The sequence below is a fragment of the Hipposideros armiger genome, unplaced genomic scaffold (assembly GCF_001890085.2).
Source record: "Hipposideros armiger isolate ML-2016 unplaced genomic scaffold, ASM189008v1 scaffold_210, whole genome shotgun sequence".
In the NCBI taxonomy this organism is placed as follows: Eukaryota; Metazoa; Chordata; class Mammalia; order Chiroptera; family Hipposideridae; genus Hipposideros; species Hipposideros armiger.
Window position 1 is genome coordinate 1,259,958 of NW_017731560.1, and position 17,180 is coordinate 1,277,137.

At 37.0% G+C, this 17,180-nt stretch overlaps 1 protein-coding gene across 4 annotated transcripts in view; it reads right to left on the minus strand.

Moving 5' to 3' along the window:
* ENOX2 (ecto-NOX disulfide-thiol exchanger 2) overlaps window positions 1-17,180 on the minus strand; it is a 329,605-nt gene that overhangs the window by 32,938 nt on the left and 279,487 nt on the right. For all 4 annotated transcript variants that reach the window (XM_019653896.1, XM_019653900.1, XM_019653899.1 and 1 more), the window contains 2 exons: window positions 5,557-5,738; window positions 3,319-3,426 (listed from right to left, as the gene is read on the minus strand). In XM_019653896.1, the coding sequence (XP_019509441.1) occupies window positions 3,319-3,426; window positions 5,557-5,738 (290 nt within the window). The remainder of the gene's footprint in view (window positions 1-3,318; window positions 3,427-5,556; window positions 5,739-17,180) is intronic.

Here is a 17,180-nt window from a genome sequence, read left to right on the forward strand (position 1 = left end):
AACTCAACAACGAAAAGACAAACAATCCAATTTAAAAAGGGGAAGAAGGCATGAACAGAAAGTTCTCCCAAGAAGACATACAAACAGCCAAAGACATATGAAAAAATGTTCAGCTTCACTAGCTATTAGGGAAACACAAATCAAAACCGCAATGAGATATCACCTCACACCTGTTACAGTGGCTATCATCAACATGACATATAAAAACAAGTGTTGGGGAGGCTGTGGAGAGAAAGGAACCCTTATACACTGTTGGTGGGAATGGAAATCAGTATGGAGATCCCTCAAAAAATTAAGAATAGAATTACCATATGAACCAGCATTCCCTCTCCTGGGTATCTACCCCAAAAATCTGAAAACTTTATCCGTAAAGACATATGTGCTCTGATGTTCACTGCAGCTTTTTTTATGGTGGCCAAGACATGGAAACAACCACAGTGTCCTTCCATAGATGATTGAATAAAGGGGATGTGGTATATATACACAATGGGATACTGTTCTGCCATAAGAAAAGATGAAATAGTGCCATTTGTGACAACATGGATGGATCTTAAGATTATTATGCTAAGTAAAATAAGTCAAACAGAAAAGTCGAGAACCATATGATTTCACTGGTACGTGGTATATAAAACTGAAAACAACAAAGGAACAAGACAAATAAATAAACAAAAACTCATAGACACAGACAATAGTTTGGTGGTTACCAGAGGGTAAGGGGAGAGGAGGGTAGTAAATGAGGGTAAAAGGGATTAAATATATGGTGATGGAAGGAGAACTGACTTTGGGTGGTGAACACACAATGTGATATATGGATGATGTATTATAAGAATTGTACACCTGCAACATATGTAACTTTACTAATAATCGTCACCCCAATAAACTTTATTTTAAAAAAATAAAAAAAAAATAAATGAAGGGATTATATCCAACTAAAAAGCTCCTGCACAGCATAAGAAACCATCAACAAAACAAAGAAGCAACCAAACGAATGGGAGAAAATATTTGCAAACAATGTCTCCTATAAGGGGCTAATTTCCAAAATACATAAAGAACTCATACAACACAACAACATAAAAACAAGCAATCCAATTAAAAAATGGGCAGTGGACCTGAACATACACATCACCCATGAAGACATACAAATGGCCAACAGATACATGAAAAAATGCTCAACTTCACTAGTTATCAGGGAAATTCAAATCTAAACCAAAACAAGATACCACCTCACACCTGTTAGAATGGCTATCCTCAGCAAGACAAGTAATAACAAGTGTTGGAGAGGCTGTGGAGAAAAAGGAACCCTTACACAACTGGTGGTAGGAATGTAAATTGGTACAGTCAGTATGGAAAACAGTATGGAGGTTCCTGAAAGAATTAAAAATAGAATTACCATGCAATCCAGCAATCCCACTTCTGGGTATCTACCCCAAAAATCTGAAAATGTTTATCTGTAAAGATATATGTACCCCTATTTCATTGCAGCATTATTCATGGTGGCCAAGACATGGAAACAACCAAAGTGTCTTTCAATAGATGAGTGGGTAAAGAATATGTGGTACATGTATACAATGGAATATTACTTTGCCATAAGAAAGATGAAATATTGCCATTTGCAACAACATGGATGGATCTTGATATTATCTTGCTAAGCAAAATAAGTCAGACAAATAGTTGAGAACCATATTACTTCACTGATATGTGGGATATAAAACTGAAAACAACAGAGGAACAAGACAAACATAGAACAAAAAAAAACAACTCATAGACACAGAACAGTTTAGTGGTTACCAGAGCTTAAGGAAAGGGGGTGGTAGAAGAGAGAAAGGGGGTCAAGTATATGATGATGGAAGGAGAATTGACTTTGGGTAGTGAACCCACAATGCAATATATAGATTATATATTATAGAAATGTAAACTATATAACTTGAAACCTATATAATTTTACTAACCAACATCACCCCAATAAATTTATAAATAAAAAAATAAAAATTTCCTTCAGTCAATTTTTTATGTCAATCTGAAAGAGGATTCTAAGTATAGTCATCAGCACAATCCCTAGTCTATCTATAGTCTTCTGAGCACACACTCCATTGTATAGAAGAAGCAGAACATCTATGTAGGAGCTCTGGTACATTTTAGAATCTCTGGTAGTATGAGGAAAGTGCTGGTAAATAGAGCAGCTTTCACACTTTTCAGTTAAAAGCTTGATAAATGAATTTCTCTGGGATTGTGCTTGTGTCTTTAATAGCATCCACAAAACTGGAAAGTGAGTTGGTTTCATGAAGTGAAATAATTAAAAGCATATTCCAAATGGTCTCGAGAAGAAAACACTTTCAATCATTCATTTCAACTACACCATTGTTGCCATTTCCTAATGGCACTCTGGAGTAAGTCACTACGCTGGCAAACACACCCAGTGCCTGTATGCATTGCATGCTCCTGAGCTGAGGACAGAAGACAAAGAGCATGAGCTCTTGTGGAACTGTAGCATTGTTGATTGCTGGCTCTTGATCTAAGATCCTAATCTCCTCTTCTTTCTGAGACATTAAAATCTGGCAGTTGTGGTCAATGGGCCTCCCTTTTCAGAGGATAACTTCAGATGAATGTTCAGGCATAAAGGGAATTAGAGAGGTAAGATGGAGACACCATCAGTAGACTTCACATACTTTATTAAATAGACTGGGTATCCCATTCATAGTTGTCATACATTAATCCACCCAGATGTTAACAGACTTTCTTAGAGGTCCTCAATGGTGGTTCTTATTAGGGAAAATCCCATCTTGCCTTCCGGGTTTCTATCATCTAGATTTAGAATACTGTGTCTCCTTGTTTGCTTTCCATGGTTTCCCCCATTTTGGTTTTGGCTATTTCACCTACAGCTGCTCATTATTACATTAGATGGAGTGTCTGCAAAGAAATGTCAATGTTCTAGTTGCACTTGTGTTTCTTCCTTTAATGAAATGCTTAATTAAAGGTGCTCTGTTATGTGGGTTTTCTATGTTGTTATTTGCTTGACAAGATGAAGCTGGGATGAGGTGTACACTTAGGTCTTCTCCAAGTGGGAAGAGTGAGGAATTTTAGGGACGTTCTGACCTTTTTTCACTGAAAAGTACACTCCCTAGTACGCTTAGAAATGCCAAGGACTCACACTTAAAAGCAGAGTCATTGAGTCAAGAATTACCCTGGAGATGGGGCTTTTAATCCCCAATCAGCCAAGCATTCCACATTGATTCCTATTGCAGTAACTTCCACAGCATTTTCATTGTCACTGACAGTGGAGCACGGGCAAAGGACAAGGTTCACTTAGGACTCATATACCTTTTCCTTAAGGTTTTCCAACATTTTTTCCACCTGTATCTTGTCATCTTTGATTTTCTCAAGTTCAGCTTCTTTCCTTTTGTATTCCTCTTGGACTTTGAGTAGATGCTACAAGAAAGACCAAAGACAATCAAGTCTTAAGGAGTCACACTTCATTTAAAAGCCTTGGCTGAAGTTAGATATTAGGCTGGCCTGCCTCACTTTACCCCAGCACACACAGTCATTTCTCCCTGCAGAAATACTAAATGGAAAATCGAGATACTTATCACTTAATATTATCTTTTTTGGCTTTTATGAACTTCCTTTGTATTTGTTCATATTTTAGAAAGAGTCTGAGAAACTGACCTAATTACTCAACTTTCCTATTCTAGTCAGGAGTAATGGCAGTGTGCAGTCAATACTGTGTGGACAATATCTTGATTGCTGCATAAAACTGAACTTAATGTTGTAAAGCATCCCTGCAAATAGCCATTTTCCAAGCCAAATTCAATTTCTGTGAGGAAAGTAATAAAGACTCCAAATTTCACAAGTGTTAGTTTCCATAACAGTAGGCAAGGGACTGGATTCATCATCATTAATTATTACAAATACTATTGTACTTGTTAGGATTTAGCACGTGCCAAACACTGTGCAAAGGGTTTCATGGGCATGGTCTCATTTAAGACTCACAATAACCCTATGATACATAATCCTGAGGCTTAGAGAGGTTTAGTGGTTTGCCTAAGGTTATTCAGTGGCAAAGCTGGGATTTAAATTCAGGTCGGATCAACAACACCATAGTTCATACTCTTAGTCACCATATTAGACTATACATTTTTGGGGATAATATGTGAGAAATTTTATCATTGTTTACAAGGCTATTTCCAATAAAATGTAATAAAAATGAGTGACGTTAATTTTTTTAAAATTTAGAGACCTAATTGTCAGGTTTTTGAAGTGATGAAATAAAAATAAGTTCATCATTTTAAAATTGCATTTAATTAGCAGAATTGTTCTTATGTGGGATGGTTTCAAAATCAAGGTAACAGAGGAAACAAGAAGAAGAAAATGTTTCCAAAGTCTTGCTTTTCAAAGACTTGCAAGAGATTATTGGAAGCACTAAAAAACACAGTACAATGTACATTGTCAAAATTCTTTGAAGTCTAGCTAAGGACATGCAATTTTTGGTGGAAAGGTCTCTGATATAATAATTTACATGTTCTAATTAAATTCCATGATGACAGTAAAAGAAAGTTAAGCATTATTTTAAACATTTTGGTAGTAGAAAAGGTGAAATATTAATGTGATATTGCTTGTCACACAGGAAGACAATGGTAGCAGAAGTAATAGGAACTAGTAATAGGGGGTCTTAGTGCCAGAAGAGACTTCCTGTTTACAACTTCCAACCAGCAATAAGCTTTGCTCTAGATAATTCCAAGGCATACAATTAAAAATTATTGCGTAATTTAAGTTGCAAGGAAAATGGCAGGTAGTCTGGCAAGACAGAAGAGGATAGTACCCTTACTCAGAAGTACTACTCCTTTATTATAATTAGAATTACTATAATAAAAAGAAGATATCTCTTCAATTGTAGGCTCACTGAGGTGATGGTTACATGAAACTTCTAGGTATTTAGCATCTATTATATAATGTTGTATTTGAATGAAATTACAGTTGGATGTACTTATTTACTTTATTTTTTATACTTGGAATAATATGCAGGTAAATTCATTTACATAAATGATTGTGAAAACAAAACAAAAGCAAAATGATATCATGTGCCCGAAGCATTAATACTTAAAAACCCATATCACCTCTGCTTCCACCCAAAATCAAGGGTAGGATTCCTGCCATTCCTTTTAAAAGGCTGTATTATCCAGAATTGTATAAACTCGATACTTATTCACCAGCACTTTTTCATATCTAAGTAATTGAGGTTCTTCATTAAGGACTCTGAGGCCCTGTCTAGATCCCAAAGTACCTTCTGAAGCATAAAACTTAGATTATGTTCAATGTCGTTTTATGAAGTATTTTTCACTGAGTTCTCATTCTTTGAAAATTGGTGATCCATTGCTATCTCTGTATTAACTAGAATATTTCATTAACCACAACACATAATCCCTCCCTCAGCTATGCCAGGGAACAGTATATCAAGAAGAATAAAAGGATTGCTATTGTGTTTGCTTGCAGGGGACCCTTTTACAGGTGAGGAGCTGATGCTATCCTTTGAAAAAGCTCAGAACACCAAAACGCCTTTACCTGTTGCATTCCTTGCAGGGCTTGTTGCAGGAGTTTCAGCTGCTGATCCTTGCTTGGGTCGTCTTCTCTGTGGGCTTTGCCTTGCTCTTGCTTTAGCAGTTCGACTTCATTCCGATAGGCATCGAGCTGCCAACGGAGGCTGTCGTTTTCTTCCTTCAAAGCCTCTGCCTGTGACACTAAGGCTAAACAATCAGTATAAAGTACTAAAACCATATCTCCATATTCTTGTGTGCTTCACTTTATTACCACAAAAACTTGGTACTTTAAATTGATGTGTAAAAAAGCTTCTCAATGAGAAATTTTAGGCCTGAGCTGACCATTGCAGCAAGGGATGGACACAAAAGCACACAGGTCCACTTTTGTAAATGAACACAGGATTCCAACACATGAAAGTCCTCATCATGTTTCATATTCTTCATCACAAATATAATTAAGATATTTCCACATTACTTTTATTTGAAATGCAGCAAATGATAAGAACCCTGTAACAATAAGATATAGGGCACATTGTCTTGAACTAATGACTGTCCACACAATAATTCTATTGACAGTAGTTTTAAAAATGTAGCCTTGACTGGTCCAAGAGAGGAAAGGTAAATGTAAACATTAAGACATAAGTCTTCAGTTTTTGGTCTAGTTTAGAAGTCACTACTCCATCCTAACAAGTAAAAAGCTGAGCAAACTGAAAAAAATGAACAACTCCTCTTAGAGCCATCAGAGGAGTGAAGTAACAGGACAAATGGCTGCCCCCAAAGCTGGAGAGACAGATAGGCAAATACAGAGAATCGCAACTTACCAGACCAGAAACCCATGAGTAGAAATCTTCAGAGCAACCAATGCCAAGATAGAAAACCTAAACTGTAATTGCCAAATTGCTGGAGGCTCAGTATGGACAAGTCTGAGAGTTAAAAAGTCCAAGGGGATTCAGTCATGAAAAGGTCCCTACACTTTTGTGAGTTTTACCTCTAGGAACTCAACAAGGTCCTTACAGTGAATATCTGAGAAAAATCCCCTTGTACTTCCAATAGGAGGAGGGGGAAATAAACCATTTTGAAATATGCCAGGGCAAGGGCCAGCCAAGTGGCTCAGTTGGTTAAGAGTTCGCTCAAGAGTGTGAGCTCTGAGCAACAGGGTCGCTGGTTCGATTCCTGGCCCGAGCCAGGGCATTCTATTCTTCTTTACAAAGCCTGCCTTCAAAAGAAACTTTTATCAGAGCCTAACCTGCTGGGTTATTACCACAGCCTAACCCACCTGGGGAAGGGAAATGCCCAACTCTAGCCTCCTATAGTCATCCTGTCCTACCTAAGGGGGGAGAAAAAACTGAAAAACACTTGTGAAATTCACAGTCCAGAGGCATGGGCTCATTAAAAGACTGAGACATAACCACAGGACTATAGAATGCTTCCCCTCCACCTGCACCTTACCGTCACCCCACTGAAGTCCTATTTACTGGAGTTCCTTTCACCTAGTACATCATGTCCAGATTTCAACAAAAAATTACAAGGCATACTAAAAGGTAAAAAACATAGTTTGAAGAGACTGAACAGGGATCAGAACCAGAGTCGGGTATAGCAAGAATGTTGAAATTATCAGACACAGAATTTAAAAAAACTATGGGGAGTATGCTAGGCTTTAATGGAAAAAAGTAGGTAATATGCAAAAACAGATGGATAATGTAAGCAGAATAATGAAAATTCTAAGAAATAATTAAATAGAAATGCTAGGGACAAAAGACATTGTAACAGAAAGGAAAAAAAAACCTTTGATAGTCTTATTAATAGACAGGACATAGCTGTGGAAAAAATTATGAGCTTGATAATATGACAATAGAAATTGGCTAAACTGAAATGCAAGGAGAAAAGAGACTGAAAAAACCACCCCAAACAGAATATCCAAGAACTATGGGTCAACTACAAAAGATATACTGTAGCACACATGCAATGAGAATATCAAAAGGGAAAGAGAAAGGAACAGAAGCAATATATATGAAGTAATAATGACTGAAAATTTCCTGAAATTAATGTTATATACCAAATCACAGACCCAGAAAGCTCAGAGAACATCAAACAGGATAATGTCAAAAAATTAGACCTAAACAGACACCTCATCAAAGATACACAAATGGCAAGTAAACATCATCATATGAAATCATATGTCATGAAGGAATTGCAAATTAAAACAATGTGATATCACTACACACCTATTAAAATTGCCAAAATCCAAAACAAGGACAACACCAAGTTCTGGCGAGGATGTGGAGCAAGGAGGAATTATCCATCACTGCTAGTGGGAATGCAAAATGGTGCAGCCACTTTGGAAGACAGTTTGGCAGTTTCTTATAAAATTGAACATACACTTACCATGGGATCCAGCAATCATGCTCCTTGGTTTTTACCCAAGTAAACTGAAAATGCATGTCTCCAGAATAACCTGCACATGGATTTTATAGCAGCTTTATTAATAATTGCCAAAACTTGGAAACAGCCACAATATTCTTTAGTAGGTGATGGATAAACAAACTGTGGTACATCCACACACTGGAATATTATTCAGCGCTAAAAACAAATGAGCTGAATGCATATTACTAAGTGAAAGAAGCCAATTGGAAAGGCTACATACTGTATGATTCCTATTATATGACATTTCAGAAAAGGTAAAACTATGGATACAGTAAAAAGGTCAATGGTTTCCAGGTGCTAGAGGGGAAAGGAAGGATGAATAGTCAGAGCACAAAGGATTTTTAGGGCAGTGAAACTAGTCTGTATGATACTGTAATGGTGGATACATACATTTTGAATATTTCTCTAAACACATAGAATGCACAACTCCAAGAGTGAATGAACTCTAATGCAAACTATGGATGTTGGGTGATAATGATGCATTCATTGGTTGCAACAAATGTAACTTATGTAATTTTACTAACCATTGTCACTCCAATAAATTGAATTTAAAAATGTACCCTTTTGGTATGGGATGTCAATAGGGGGCAAAACTCTGTGTGTGTGTGTGTGTGTGTGTGTGTGTGTGGCGTATTTGGGAACTCTGTATTTCCTGTTCAATTTTATTATGAACCTGAACCTGCTCTAAAAATTAAAGTTTATTAATTAAAAAAAACTAAGACACATGGGGAAACCTAGGTTAAATTTAATAATTTATGGTTACGGCATATTTTTCAAGGTCAAAAATCACAAAAGCTTTTTCAAAAATGTTTAATCAGACGATTTTCTTTCACTCAACAAACATTTATTAAGCACCTTCCATGTTCCAGATTTATGAGTATGTTAAAAAACGAGATTCCACTAGTCTCTATTGTTTACATGCCAAATTAATGAAAACATTTGTAGTTTATGCATTTTTTGATTCCTAACAGAGCATAAAGCTCAGAAAGGAGACATTATCAAAAGGGATTAAAATTACAAATCTGTATATTGAATGTATAAGAAGGTTAAGAGGCATTTTGTGTGGATTTTTGTCAGCTATCTATGGGGAGGGACTTTGGGTAGAAGAAAGTAAAAGAAAGTAACGGAAATAAAAATCTTCAAGATTGCAAATATCTTCTTCCATTCAGTCGGCTGCCTCTTTGTTTTGCTGATAGTTTCTTTTGCTGTGCAGAAGCTTTTTAGTTTGATACAGACTCATTCATTTATTTTAGCTTTTACTTCCCTTGCATTTGAGGTCATATTAATAAAATCCTTTTTGAACCCAAGGTCCATAAATTTAGTACCTATGCTTTCTTCTATGCAATTTATTGTTTTAGGTCTTATGTTTAGGTCTGATCCATTCTGAGTTAATTTTGGTTCACGGTGACAGATAGCAGTCTAGTTTCATTCTTTTGCACGTGGCCACTATGGAAAAGAGTATGGAGAATCTTCAAAAAATTAAACAAAATTACCGTATGACCTAGCAATCCCTCTTCTGGATATCTACCCCCAAAAATCTGTAAACATTTATCCATAAAGATATATGTACCCTGATGGTTGTTGAAGCATTACTCACAGTGGCCGAGACATGGAAATAACCAAAGTGTCCTTTGAGAGATGACTGATAGATGATCGAATAAAGAAGATGTGGTACATATCCACAATGGAATATTATTTGACCATAAGAAAAGATGAAATATTGCCATTTGAGACAAAATGGATGGATCTTGAGATTACCATGCTAAGCGAAATAAGTCAGATAGAAAATGTCAGGAGCTATATTACTTCACTTATATATTGGATATAAAACTGAGCGCAATGAAGGAACAAGACAAACAAACAAACAAACAAAAACTGACAGACACAGACAACAAGTTTAGAGCTTACCAGAGGGTATGGGAGTTGTAGAAGAGGGAAAAGGGGGTCAAATACATGGTGATGGAAGGAGAACTGACTCTGGGTGGTGAACACACAATGCAATATATAGATGATATTTTATATAAATGTACACTTGAAACCTATATAATTTTACTAACCAATGTCATCCCAATAGATTTAATAAAAAAAGAAAAACTATCTTCAAATTATTAATTACAAATTGTGGAAAAATAATTTTGTAAAGGGATTTCAAAGACAAGATTCATCCTCTACATAATGAATGGAAAGAAGTTTTGCTTTACAAAGAGTAAATATATAGTTTTCACAATATTATTGACTATATTCCCCACATTGTATTTCACAACCCTGTGACTATTTTGTAAGTACCAATTTGTACTTCTGAATCCCTTCACATTTGTCACCCATCCCCCCAACCCCTCCCATATAGCAACCATCAGGTTTTTTTTCTCTGTATCTATGAGTCTATTTAGGTTTTGTTTGTTCGTTTATTCTGTTCTTTAGATTCCACATATAAGTGATATCATATGGCATTTCTTTCTCTCAGTCTGACATTTCATTTAGCATAATACCCTCTAGATAGATCCATGTTGTTACAATGGTTAAGATTTTATTCTTTTTTATGGCAGAGTAATGCTCCATTGTATAAATGTACCATGTTTTCTTATCTAATTGTCTATTAATGGGCATTTTGGTTGTTTCCATATTTTGGCTATTGTGAATAGAGCTGCAATAAACACAGGGGTGCATATATCTTTTTGAATTAGCATTCTGGATTTCTTTGGATAAATACCCAGGAGTGGAATTGCTGGGTCATAACGTAGTTTCGTGTCACATGGATAGTAGACTTCTTGGGGTTATCACTTTGTGAGATATGTAAATGTCTAATCACGATGTCATTTCATACACCTGAAACTAACAATAAAATAGGGAAAAACCATTTTGTTTTAACCTAAAAATATTAAATATATAGAAGAAAACCATATTCCGAGGGCAAAACATTCCTTATTCCTAAAAGGAATCTGCCTCTAGGGAGGTGCTCGGAAGTTTACGTCAATGCTTTAACCAGAGGGTTTTTCTAAAACAATCAGGTACTGATGTAGGCTGATATGATCAGATTGTCTATCCAAAGCAGAGAATGCCAATGTAATAGAAAGGGTGCTAATAAGAAATATTTTCTGGTAGTGTTGAGACTACCAGAAAATGTTGTCAGTGTCCACATTTGTTTTCTGTGTATGGTCATGCAATTATCTTCATATGGCAGTTTTAAACCTTATATTTTTGTTTAAAAAATTACAAAAGACATTTGGTATGACACATTCATTTTTTTGTTTGGTTTTATTACTGATTTTAATTCCTGCTGTAATCATACAGATTTTGTACCTTTGAAGAGAAGCTGTTAGACAGAGACTTGGATTCCCAGCACTCCAAATAATATAATAGCGATCCTTGACACTTCTCCCAGCGACTGAGATGCTTGTCATCAGACAGGCATGTTCCTAACAATCACAACACCAAAAGAAGATGCTAAAAGTGAAGATGACTGTATATAGGAAAGTATATGTAAAAAGGGACATTAACTATTTGCCAAAGAGGGGAAGAAATATTTTATTTGCTTGCTGTGTCAGTACTAAGGATAGCATCTCAAGCTGAAGATTGGCTGACTAGCATAGAGGTTATTCTGTACATCAAGTGAGTGCTGTAGATGGACAGTTATTTATTTCTGCTTTGGTTTGCATGTTTGTCCTCTGGCAAGCCACATGGCTCAATACAAAATAGTGGTATTTCATCTTCCTCCTTTTGTTTCTTCTTGCACAGCAGGCCAGTAATTATGCTCACGTTCTACAAGTCATGTGGAGAAACATGGAATGGAAAAGGCCAGAAATCTAGGAGAATGGTTAGAGGCATATTCTCTAGTTTAAATATGAAACTATTTTCTCTCTGAGAAAATGAGGAGGGGAGGCTGCTTCCCCCCTGGGGGCAAGGGCATGCTGATGAGCAGAGATGGATACCTGCAGCCGAGTAGGAGCAGATAATAATGTCCTCAGTTTGAACCTGTCACTAAGCAAAAGAAAATGTGATCTCCTATGATGCTACTAGGGAACCTCTCTTACAAAATGTATTTTCTACTCTCTATAATGAGGGTTTTTGTCATTTTAATGAGGACACCAAGACTTTACTTTTACAGACCTAATATTAATTGGGCCCATTTCTGAAGGTGGAGTTCTTTGTACATTGCCAGAACATTGAAAAGTTCAATATCACCTTTTAATAATATGTTTGCGTAGGTGAATCCATCAGTCCTGATACTAAAGAGCATAGTACAGAGTAGTTATTCATATACCGACATCATTAGTTCTCAGCTTCTCCTTTTTGACTATTTCCTATGTGGGAAAAATGTTTCTCTTTATGGGGATTGAGCCTCAGATCTGAAGGCTGCCAGTTCATCATGGCAATATGAAAGTATGAAGGCAGCTATGAACTCCTTTTAAAGGTGCCACTCAGAGCAAAACCCCAGACATGTTTTTCTGTAATAAAAGATCTAAAAAGATTTTGTGCCATTAAAAAATTAATCCCTGGGTTTCTTTAATGGTACAAAGGAAACAAAAAAAAATAATGGAAGTAAATCCAGGGAGTTGGCCACCCTTAAAAGCCACATTATAAGAGATGCTAAAAAAAATGTTACCAAATTTTAGAAGGAAGATGCTAAAGAAAAATTTCCAGATTATAGAAGGGAAAATGTGCAACATTTATCTCAAGGTTCATTAAAAGTTTGAGCTGGAGTGATTCACAAAAGAAATTGCCAAAAAAGAACAAAAGAGTGAGAAGAAAGAGAGGGAGATGATTCCAGCACAAGTCAATTGGGAGTGGTTGCAGGACAGTTTAGGCAAAATCTCAAGTGAGTTCCCTGACCTCACAGATGCTTTGCTTTTCTTGCCTGTGCAGGTCATTACTTCAGTAAGGCTTCCACCAGCACGGATGCACCTGGGACCTCATTGTTTCTTCTCTGAGATCTCTAAACTCCACTGTCAAGCACAGTATCTTTATTTGTGAGTTATTTCACCACCCCTCATTACCTTGAGACTCAGTTCTCTTTTCTTTCTGGAACTTGTAACATTTCAGAGTGGCGAACTTCACCCAGTCCATTAACTGCTTCCTGGCTAAACAGATTCCCATGCAAATTCCTAAGTACCCTATATTCCTTCACCATCCTGAAATCCTTTGGCCAGGCTTATCATGCCAATCCTTAACTTATGGTCGCTTCACTCAACTTTCTCTGCTCCTTATCCTGGGCTGCAGAGGACCCTTATAGGAAGTTGCAAAACTGGCATTCCTGGTCCAAATAGACTCATGTTGGTCCCTGCTGATGGGTCTCTCACCTCTCACTGGTTTTTTCCTTCCGTACTTCCATACAAGTCCTCCCATAGCATGTATCCCAGATATGCTCCTTTCTCCTCATGGTCTTATTTCTAAATCATTTCTCTAATCAATGGATGACCAATCTCTGGCTACATGGAGAAGCGTGGGCTGCATGTATACTTTTAGCCTCATCTTTCTTATCTCATAGGAAGAGGGTTCTCCATCTCTAAAGCAAACTCTACCGGATCTTGGATCACTTCCCATTCTTCTTCTCTTGGGTTCGACTTCCATAATTACTCATAAGTACTCTTTCATTCGCATGCATCTTCAGCCTCACACTCTCCTTCTCGTCTATTGAACAACACATAACAATTTAATTTTAACTTTGTTACCAATTCTAGTCACCATTTATAATGCCTGTATTTGTTTTTGCTCAGTGCCCAATTTCCTGACTTGTGGTCTTGGTCCACTTTCTCTCCCTAACGTCATATGTTCTGGATACTACCTCTATCATCAATTATTTTTAAAAAAATAATGTTTGATAATGCTGATTATCCCCTACTTCTATACATTCTTCTTGAGGGCTCTATAATCCTATGCTTTTCTAGTTGTCTTCGAGCCTCTCAGACTGCTCTTTTTCTACCTCTTCTGAAAACTCCTCTTCCTTACCTTTTTCCTTACTAGGGGTAGCCTCCCAAGTTCTGTATTCAGCCCTTTGCTCTTCTTTCTCACTTGTCTTTCACACACACTCACTTATTTATGCTCTCTGGGCTTCAGCTAACACCTCTGTTCTACTCTCTTCTACTCCTTCTACTTTCTTCAACCCTGATTTGTATACAAACCCTTTATATTTATTTCCTAATAATCAGATTTAAAGTTGATGTCATTGTATTCTACAAATGAGTTCCATTTGTTCCCCGTTCCCCTTCCCCTCCAAAGAAAGATATGTTGCAGCCCAAGGAATGTGACTTTATTTGGAAATAGGATCTTTACAGAAGTAATCAAGTTAAAATGAGGTCATTATGGTGGGCTTCTAGATTTACATGGCTGATGTTCTTACAGAAAGAGGGAAATTGGGGCCAGCCAAGTGGCTCAGTTGGTTAAGAGCTCGCTCAAGAGTTTGAGCTCTGAGCAACAGCGGTTCGAATCCCGACCCGAGCTGAGCAGCCACTGAACTGCCAATAGGTGGCAGGATGGCTCAGCTAAAAAACAAAAGGAGAAAAACAAAGAAATAGAAAGAGGGAAATTGGACACAAGGGCAGACATACATACAGGGAGAATGCCATGTGAACATGAAGGCAGAGGTTGGGGTGATTCATCTGCAGCCAAGGCATACCAAATATTGCTAGCAAACCACCAGAAGCTAGGAGAGAGGCATGGAACAGGTTCTCCCTCACAGCCCTCAGAAAGGACCAACCCTGTTGACACCTTGATCTCAGACTTCTAGCATCCAGAACTAACTGTGAGACAATAAATTTCTGTTAGGACACTCAACTTGTGGTACTTTGTTATAGCAGTCCTAGCAAACCAATATAACCAAGAACCCTCCAATCTCCCAGACTAGAAAACCTAGACTCGTGCTGTGTTGTTTCTTTTCCTTCATCATCTATATCCACTCTGCTACCAAGGCCTTTCATTTATTTCCCCCAAATGACTCCTAGCATCTTTAATCTCTGTTGCCTCCTTTTCTTTTACCATTTCTTCCTCAGTTCCTGTTTCCTTCAATCTTGTTCCAACCTTCATAATTTTGTATCTCAAGTCCTATAAAAGTCCCTTTTAGTCTCTCTTCAAAAAATTATCTCCTAAAATATATAATTCATGTTGCCTTTATCATATTAGTGCCATCACTTATAGTGCCATATTGCATACTATGCTAAATCTAAGCTTGTCATTCGTGGTCCCCATAATCTGGACCCATCTTACCCACTCAATATTTTATCCCCCATACACATCATCCTTATTTCCCTCTTTGAGCTCTTCTCCTTCTCCTTTTCCCTGTCTGCATCAAGATGCTTCCCTCCTGTCATCCAAACCTGTTCATCTTTCAAGGCCCTGATCAATTTTCACTGACTGTAACTACTCTGGCCCACTATAATAATCTCTTGCTTTTGTTGCATTCTAATCAGTACCTTCCAGGTTAACAACTGGCATTTCTTATATTTTATGTGGATTTACATACAGTACATCTCTATTTACATCAGATTATAGGACACAGTGCTTGTTAATTAATTGATTAAATTCCTAAAGTGGGAATAATGGGAGGTAGGGGGAGAGAAGGAAGGAGATTAGATACCAAGGGAAGAGAAAACTTGGCTAGACAAATGAAAGGGAATTAGGCTAAGTTAGTGTTTTCCAAATGTGTTCCCTAGACCACTGGCACCTAATCATTCAGAATGCCTGGTAAAATGCAGATTCCCAAACCCCATTACAGGCCTACTGAATCAGACTCTGCAGTCCAGAAATCCAAATTTTAAGGTAATCCAATGATTCTTATGTATACCAAGTCTGAGAACCGCTAGTTTAAGTGAACAAGGTAGAAGACAGATGCTGAAAGGGAACAGCTATTCTCATGTTTACTAGGTACATGTACTTTCCATCATGGCTAACAACAGAATGAAATAGTTTCATGCTGTCATGATTTACTTTGATGTTATTCTCCTTCAACATATTGCTTTGAAAACGGAAGTCCTTTTTTCTATGGCAAGAGCATTTCCAGTGATGCATCAAAAATATGGGCTGGCTACTACAGAGTATCTTCAAGAATATAAATTTTGTGGCACGTCAAGGAAAGGTAGCCAAGACTGCTAGGCTAATTTGACTCTTTGACTTTTTCTGGGAAGTAAAATTTCATCAGAAACATGCTATAGGCTCCAGGAATTCAAATTTGGTAGCATGGAGAGAAAGAAAAAACATCGACCTTGTGATCTAGTTGCTTAAGCTTTTAATTGGAACCAAGCGATAACTAAAACATGTAGCTGATTTGGAGAAAAATCGAGGACCCACTTACTGGCTCAGTGTGCAGGATTTCTGCAGTTGAGTACTACAGATGCAAGATAACAAAATTCGATATGATCTAGGGGAAGAGAAATGCACAAAAGTCCTTGAATTAAAATGAATTGAAACCTTCTGGGAGAAAAGCTATTTGGTAAGCCCCATTAAGTCTATTGTAGATAGCTTTATTTGACAAAGCAGCATCCTGGCATGTGGAACAGGAAAGAAAATAGCTATAAGATGATCTGTCAGGGAGTTTCTAGTCTCTAAACGAATAAGATTCTGTGCAGTAGCCAATACAGCTTTTAACTCAAAAGAGATACAGAAGCAAAATGTAATTATATAACCCTAGTAAGTGCATTCAATCTGAATCTCCCATACAACCCTCTCTTCCCCAAATCACTTCTCAAACTCAGCAATTTATCAAGTGGATGCTCAAACTTATGGTTGCATTCATTTCAGGGTAATACTGGATTAACAATGTATATAAAACTGCAGATTCTGCGGTGGAGACAATACTACAAGTCAAAGGTTAGTCATCTGTAAAACATCCTGTCTATTCACTTAAATAATTTGAATAGCTCAATTATCATTAAACTTTTGTTTATTTTGGTTATAAGTTTATAGTATGTGTTTCCTGTTATTAGCTCACTGTTCTGAAAATGCTAACTATTCATTGATTATGAAGGGTCTATTCAATATATGTAGGTTTATATGTTTAGGGATCTAACATATGGTATAAATAGAGGAAATTCAGGTGTAGCAGCTAACAAATGACTTTTAAAAATTCTGACTTGGTGGTTTTCTTTCCTTAAGAGTTCTGTTCATGGGGTGAAGATTCCAGGATTATTGAGGTGGCTATAGAGCTGCTGACTTCAACATGTAAGTAACGGAACCAAGAAATTCTGATTTTCATTATAATCAATTTGGTTTCTCTCTCTCTCTCTCTCTCTCTCT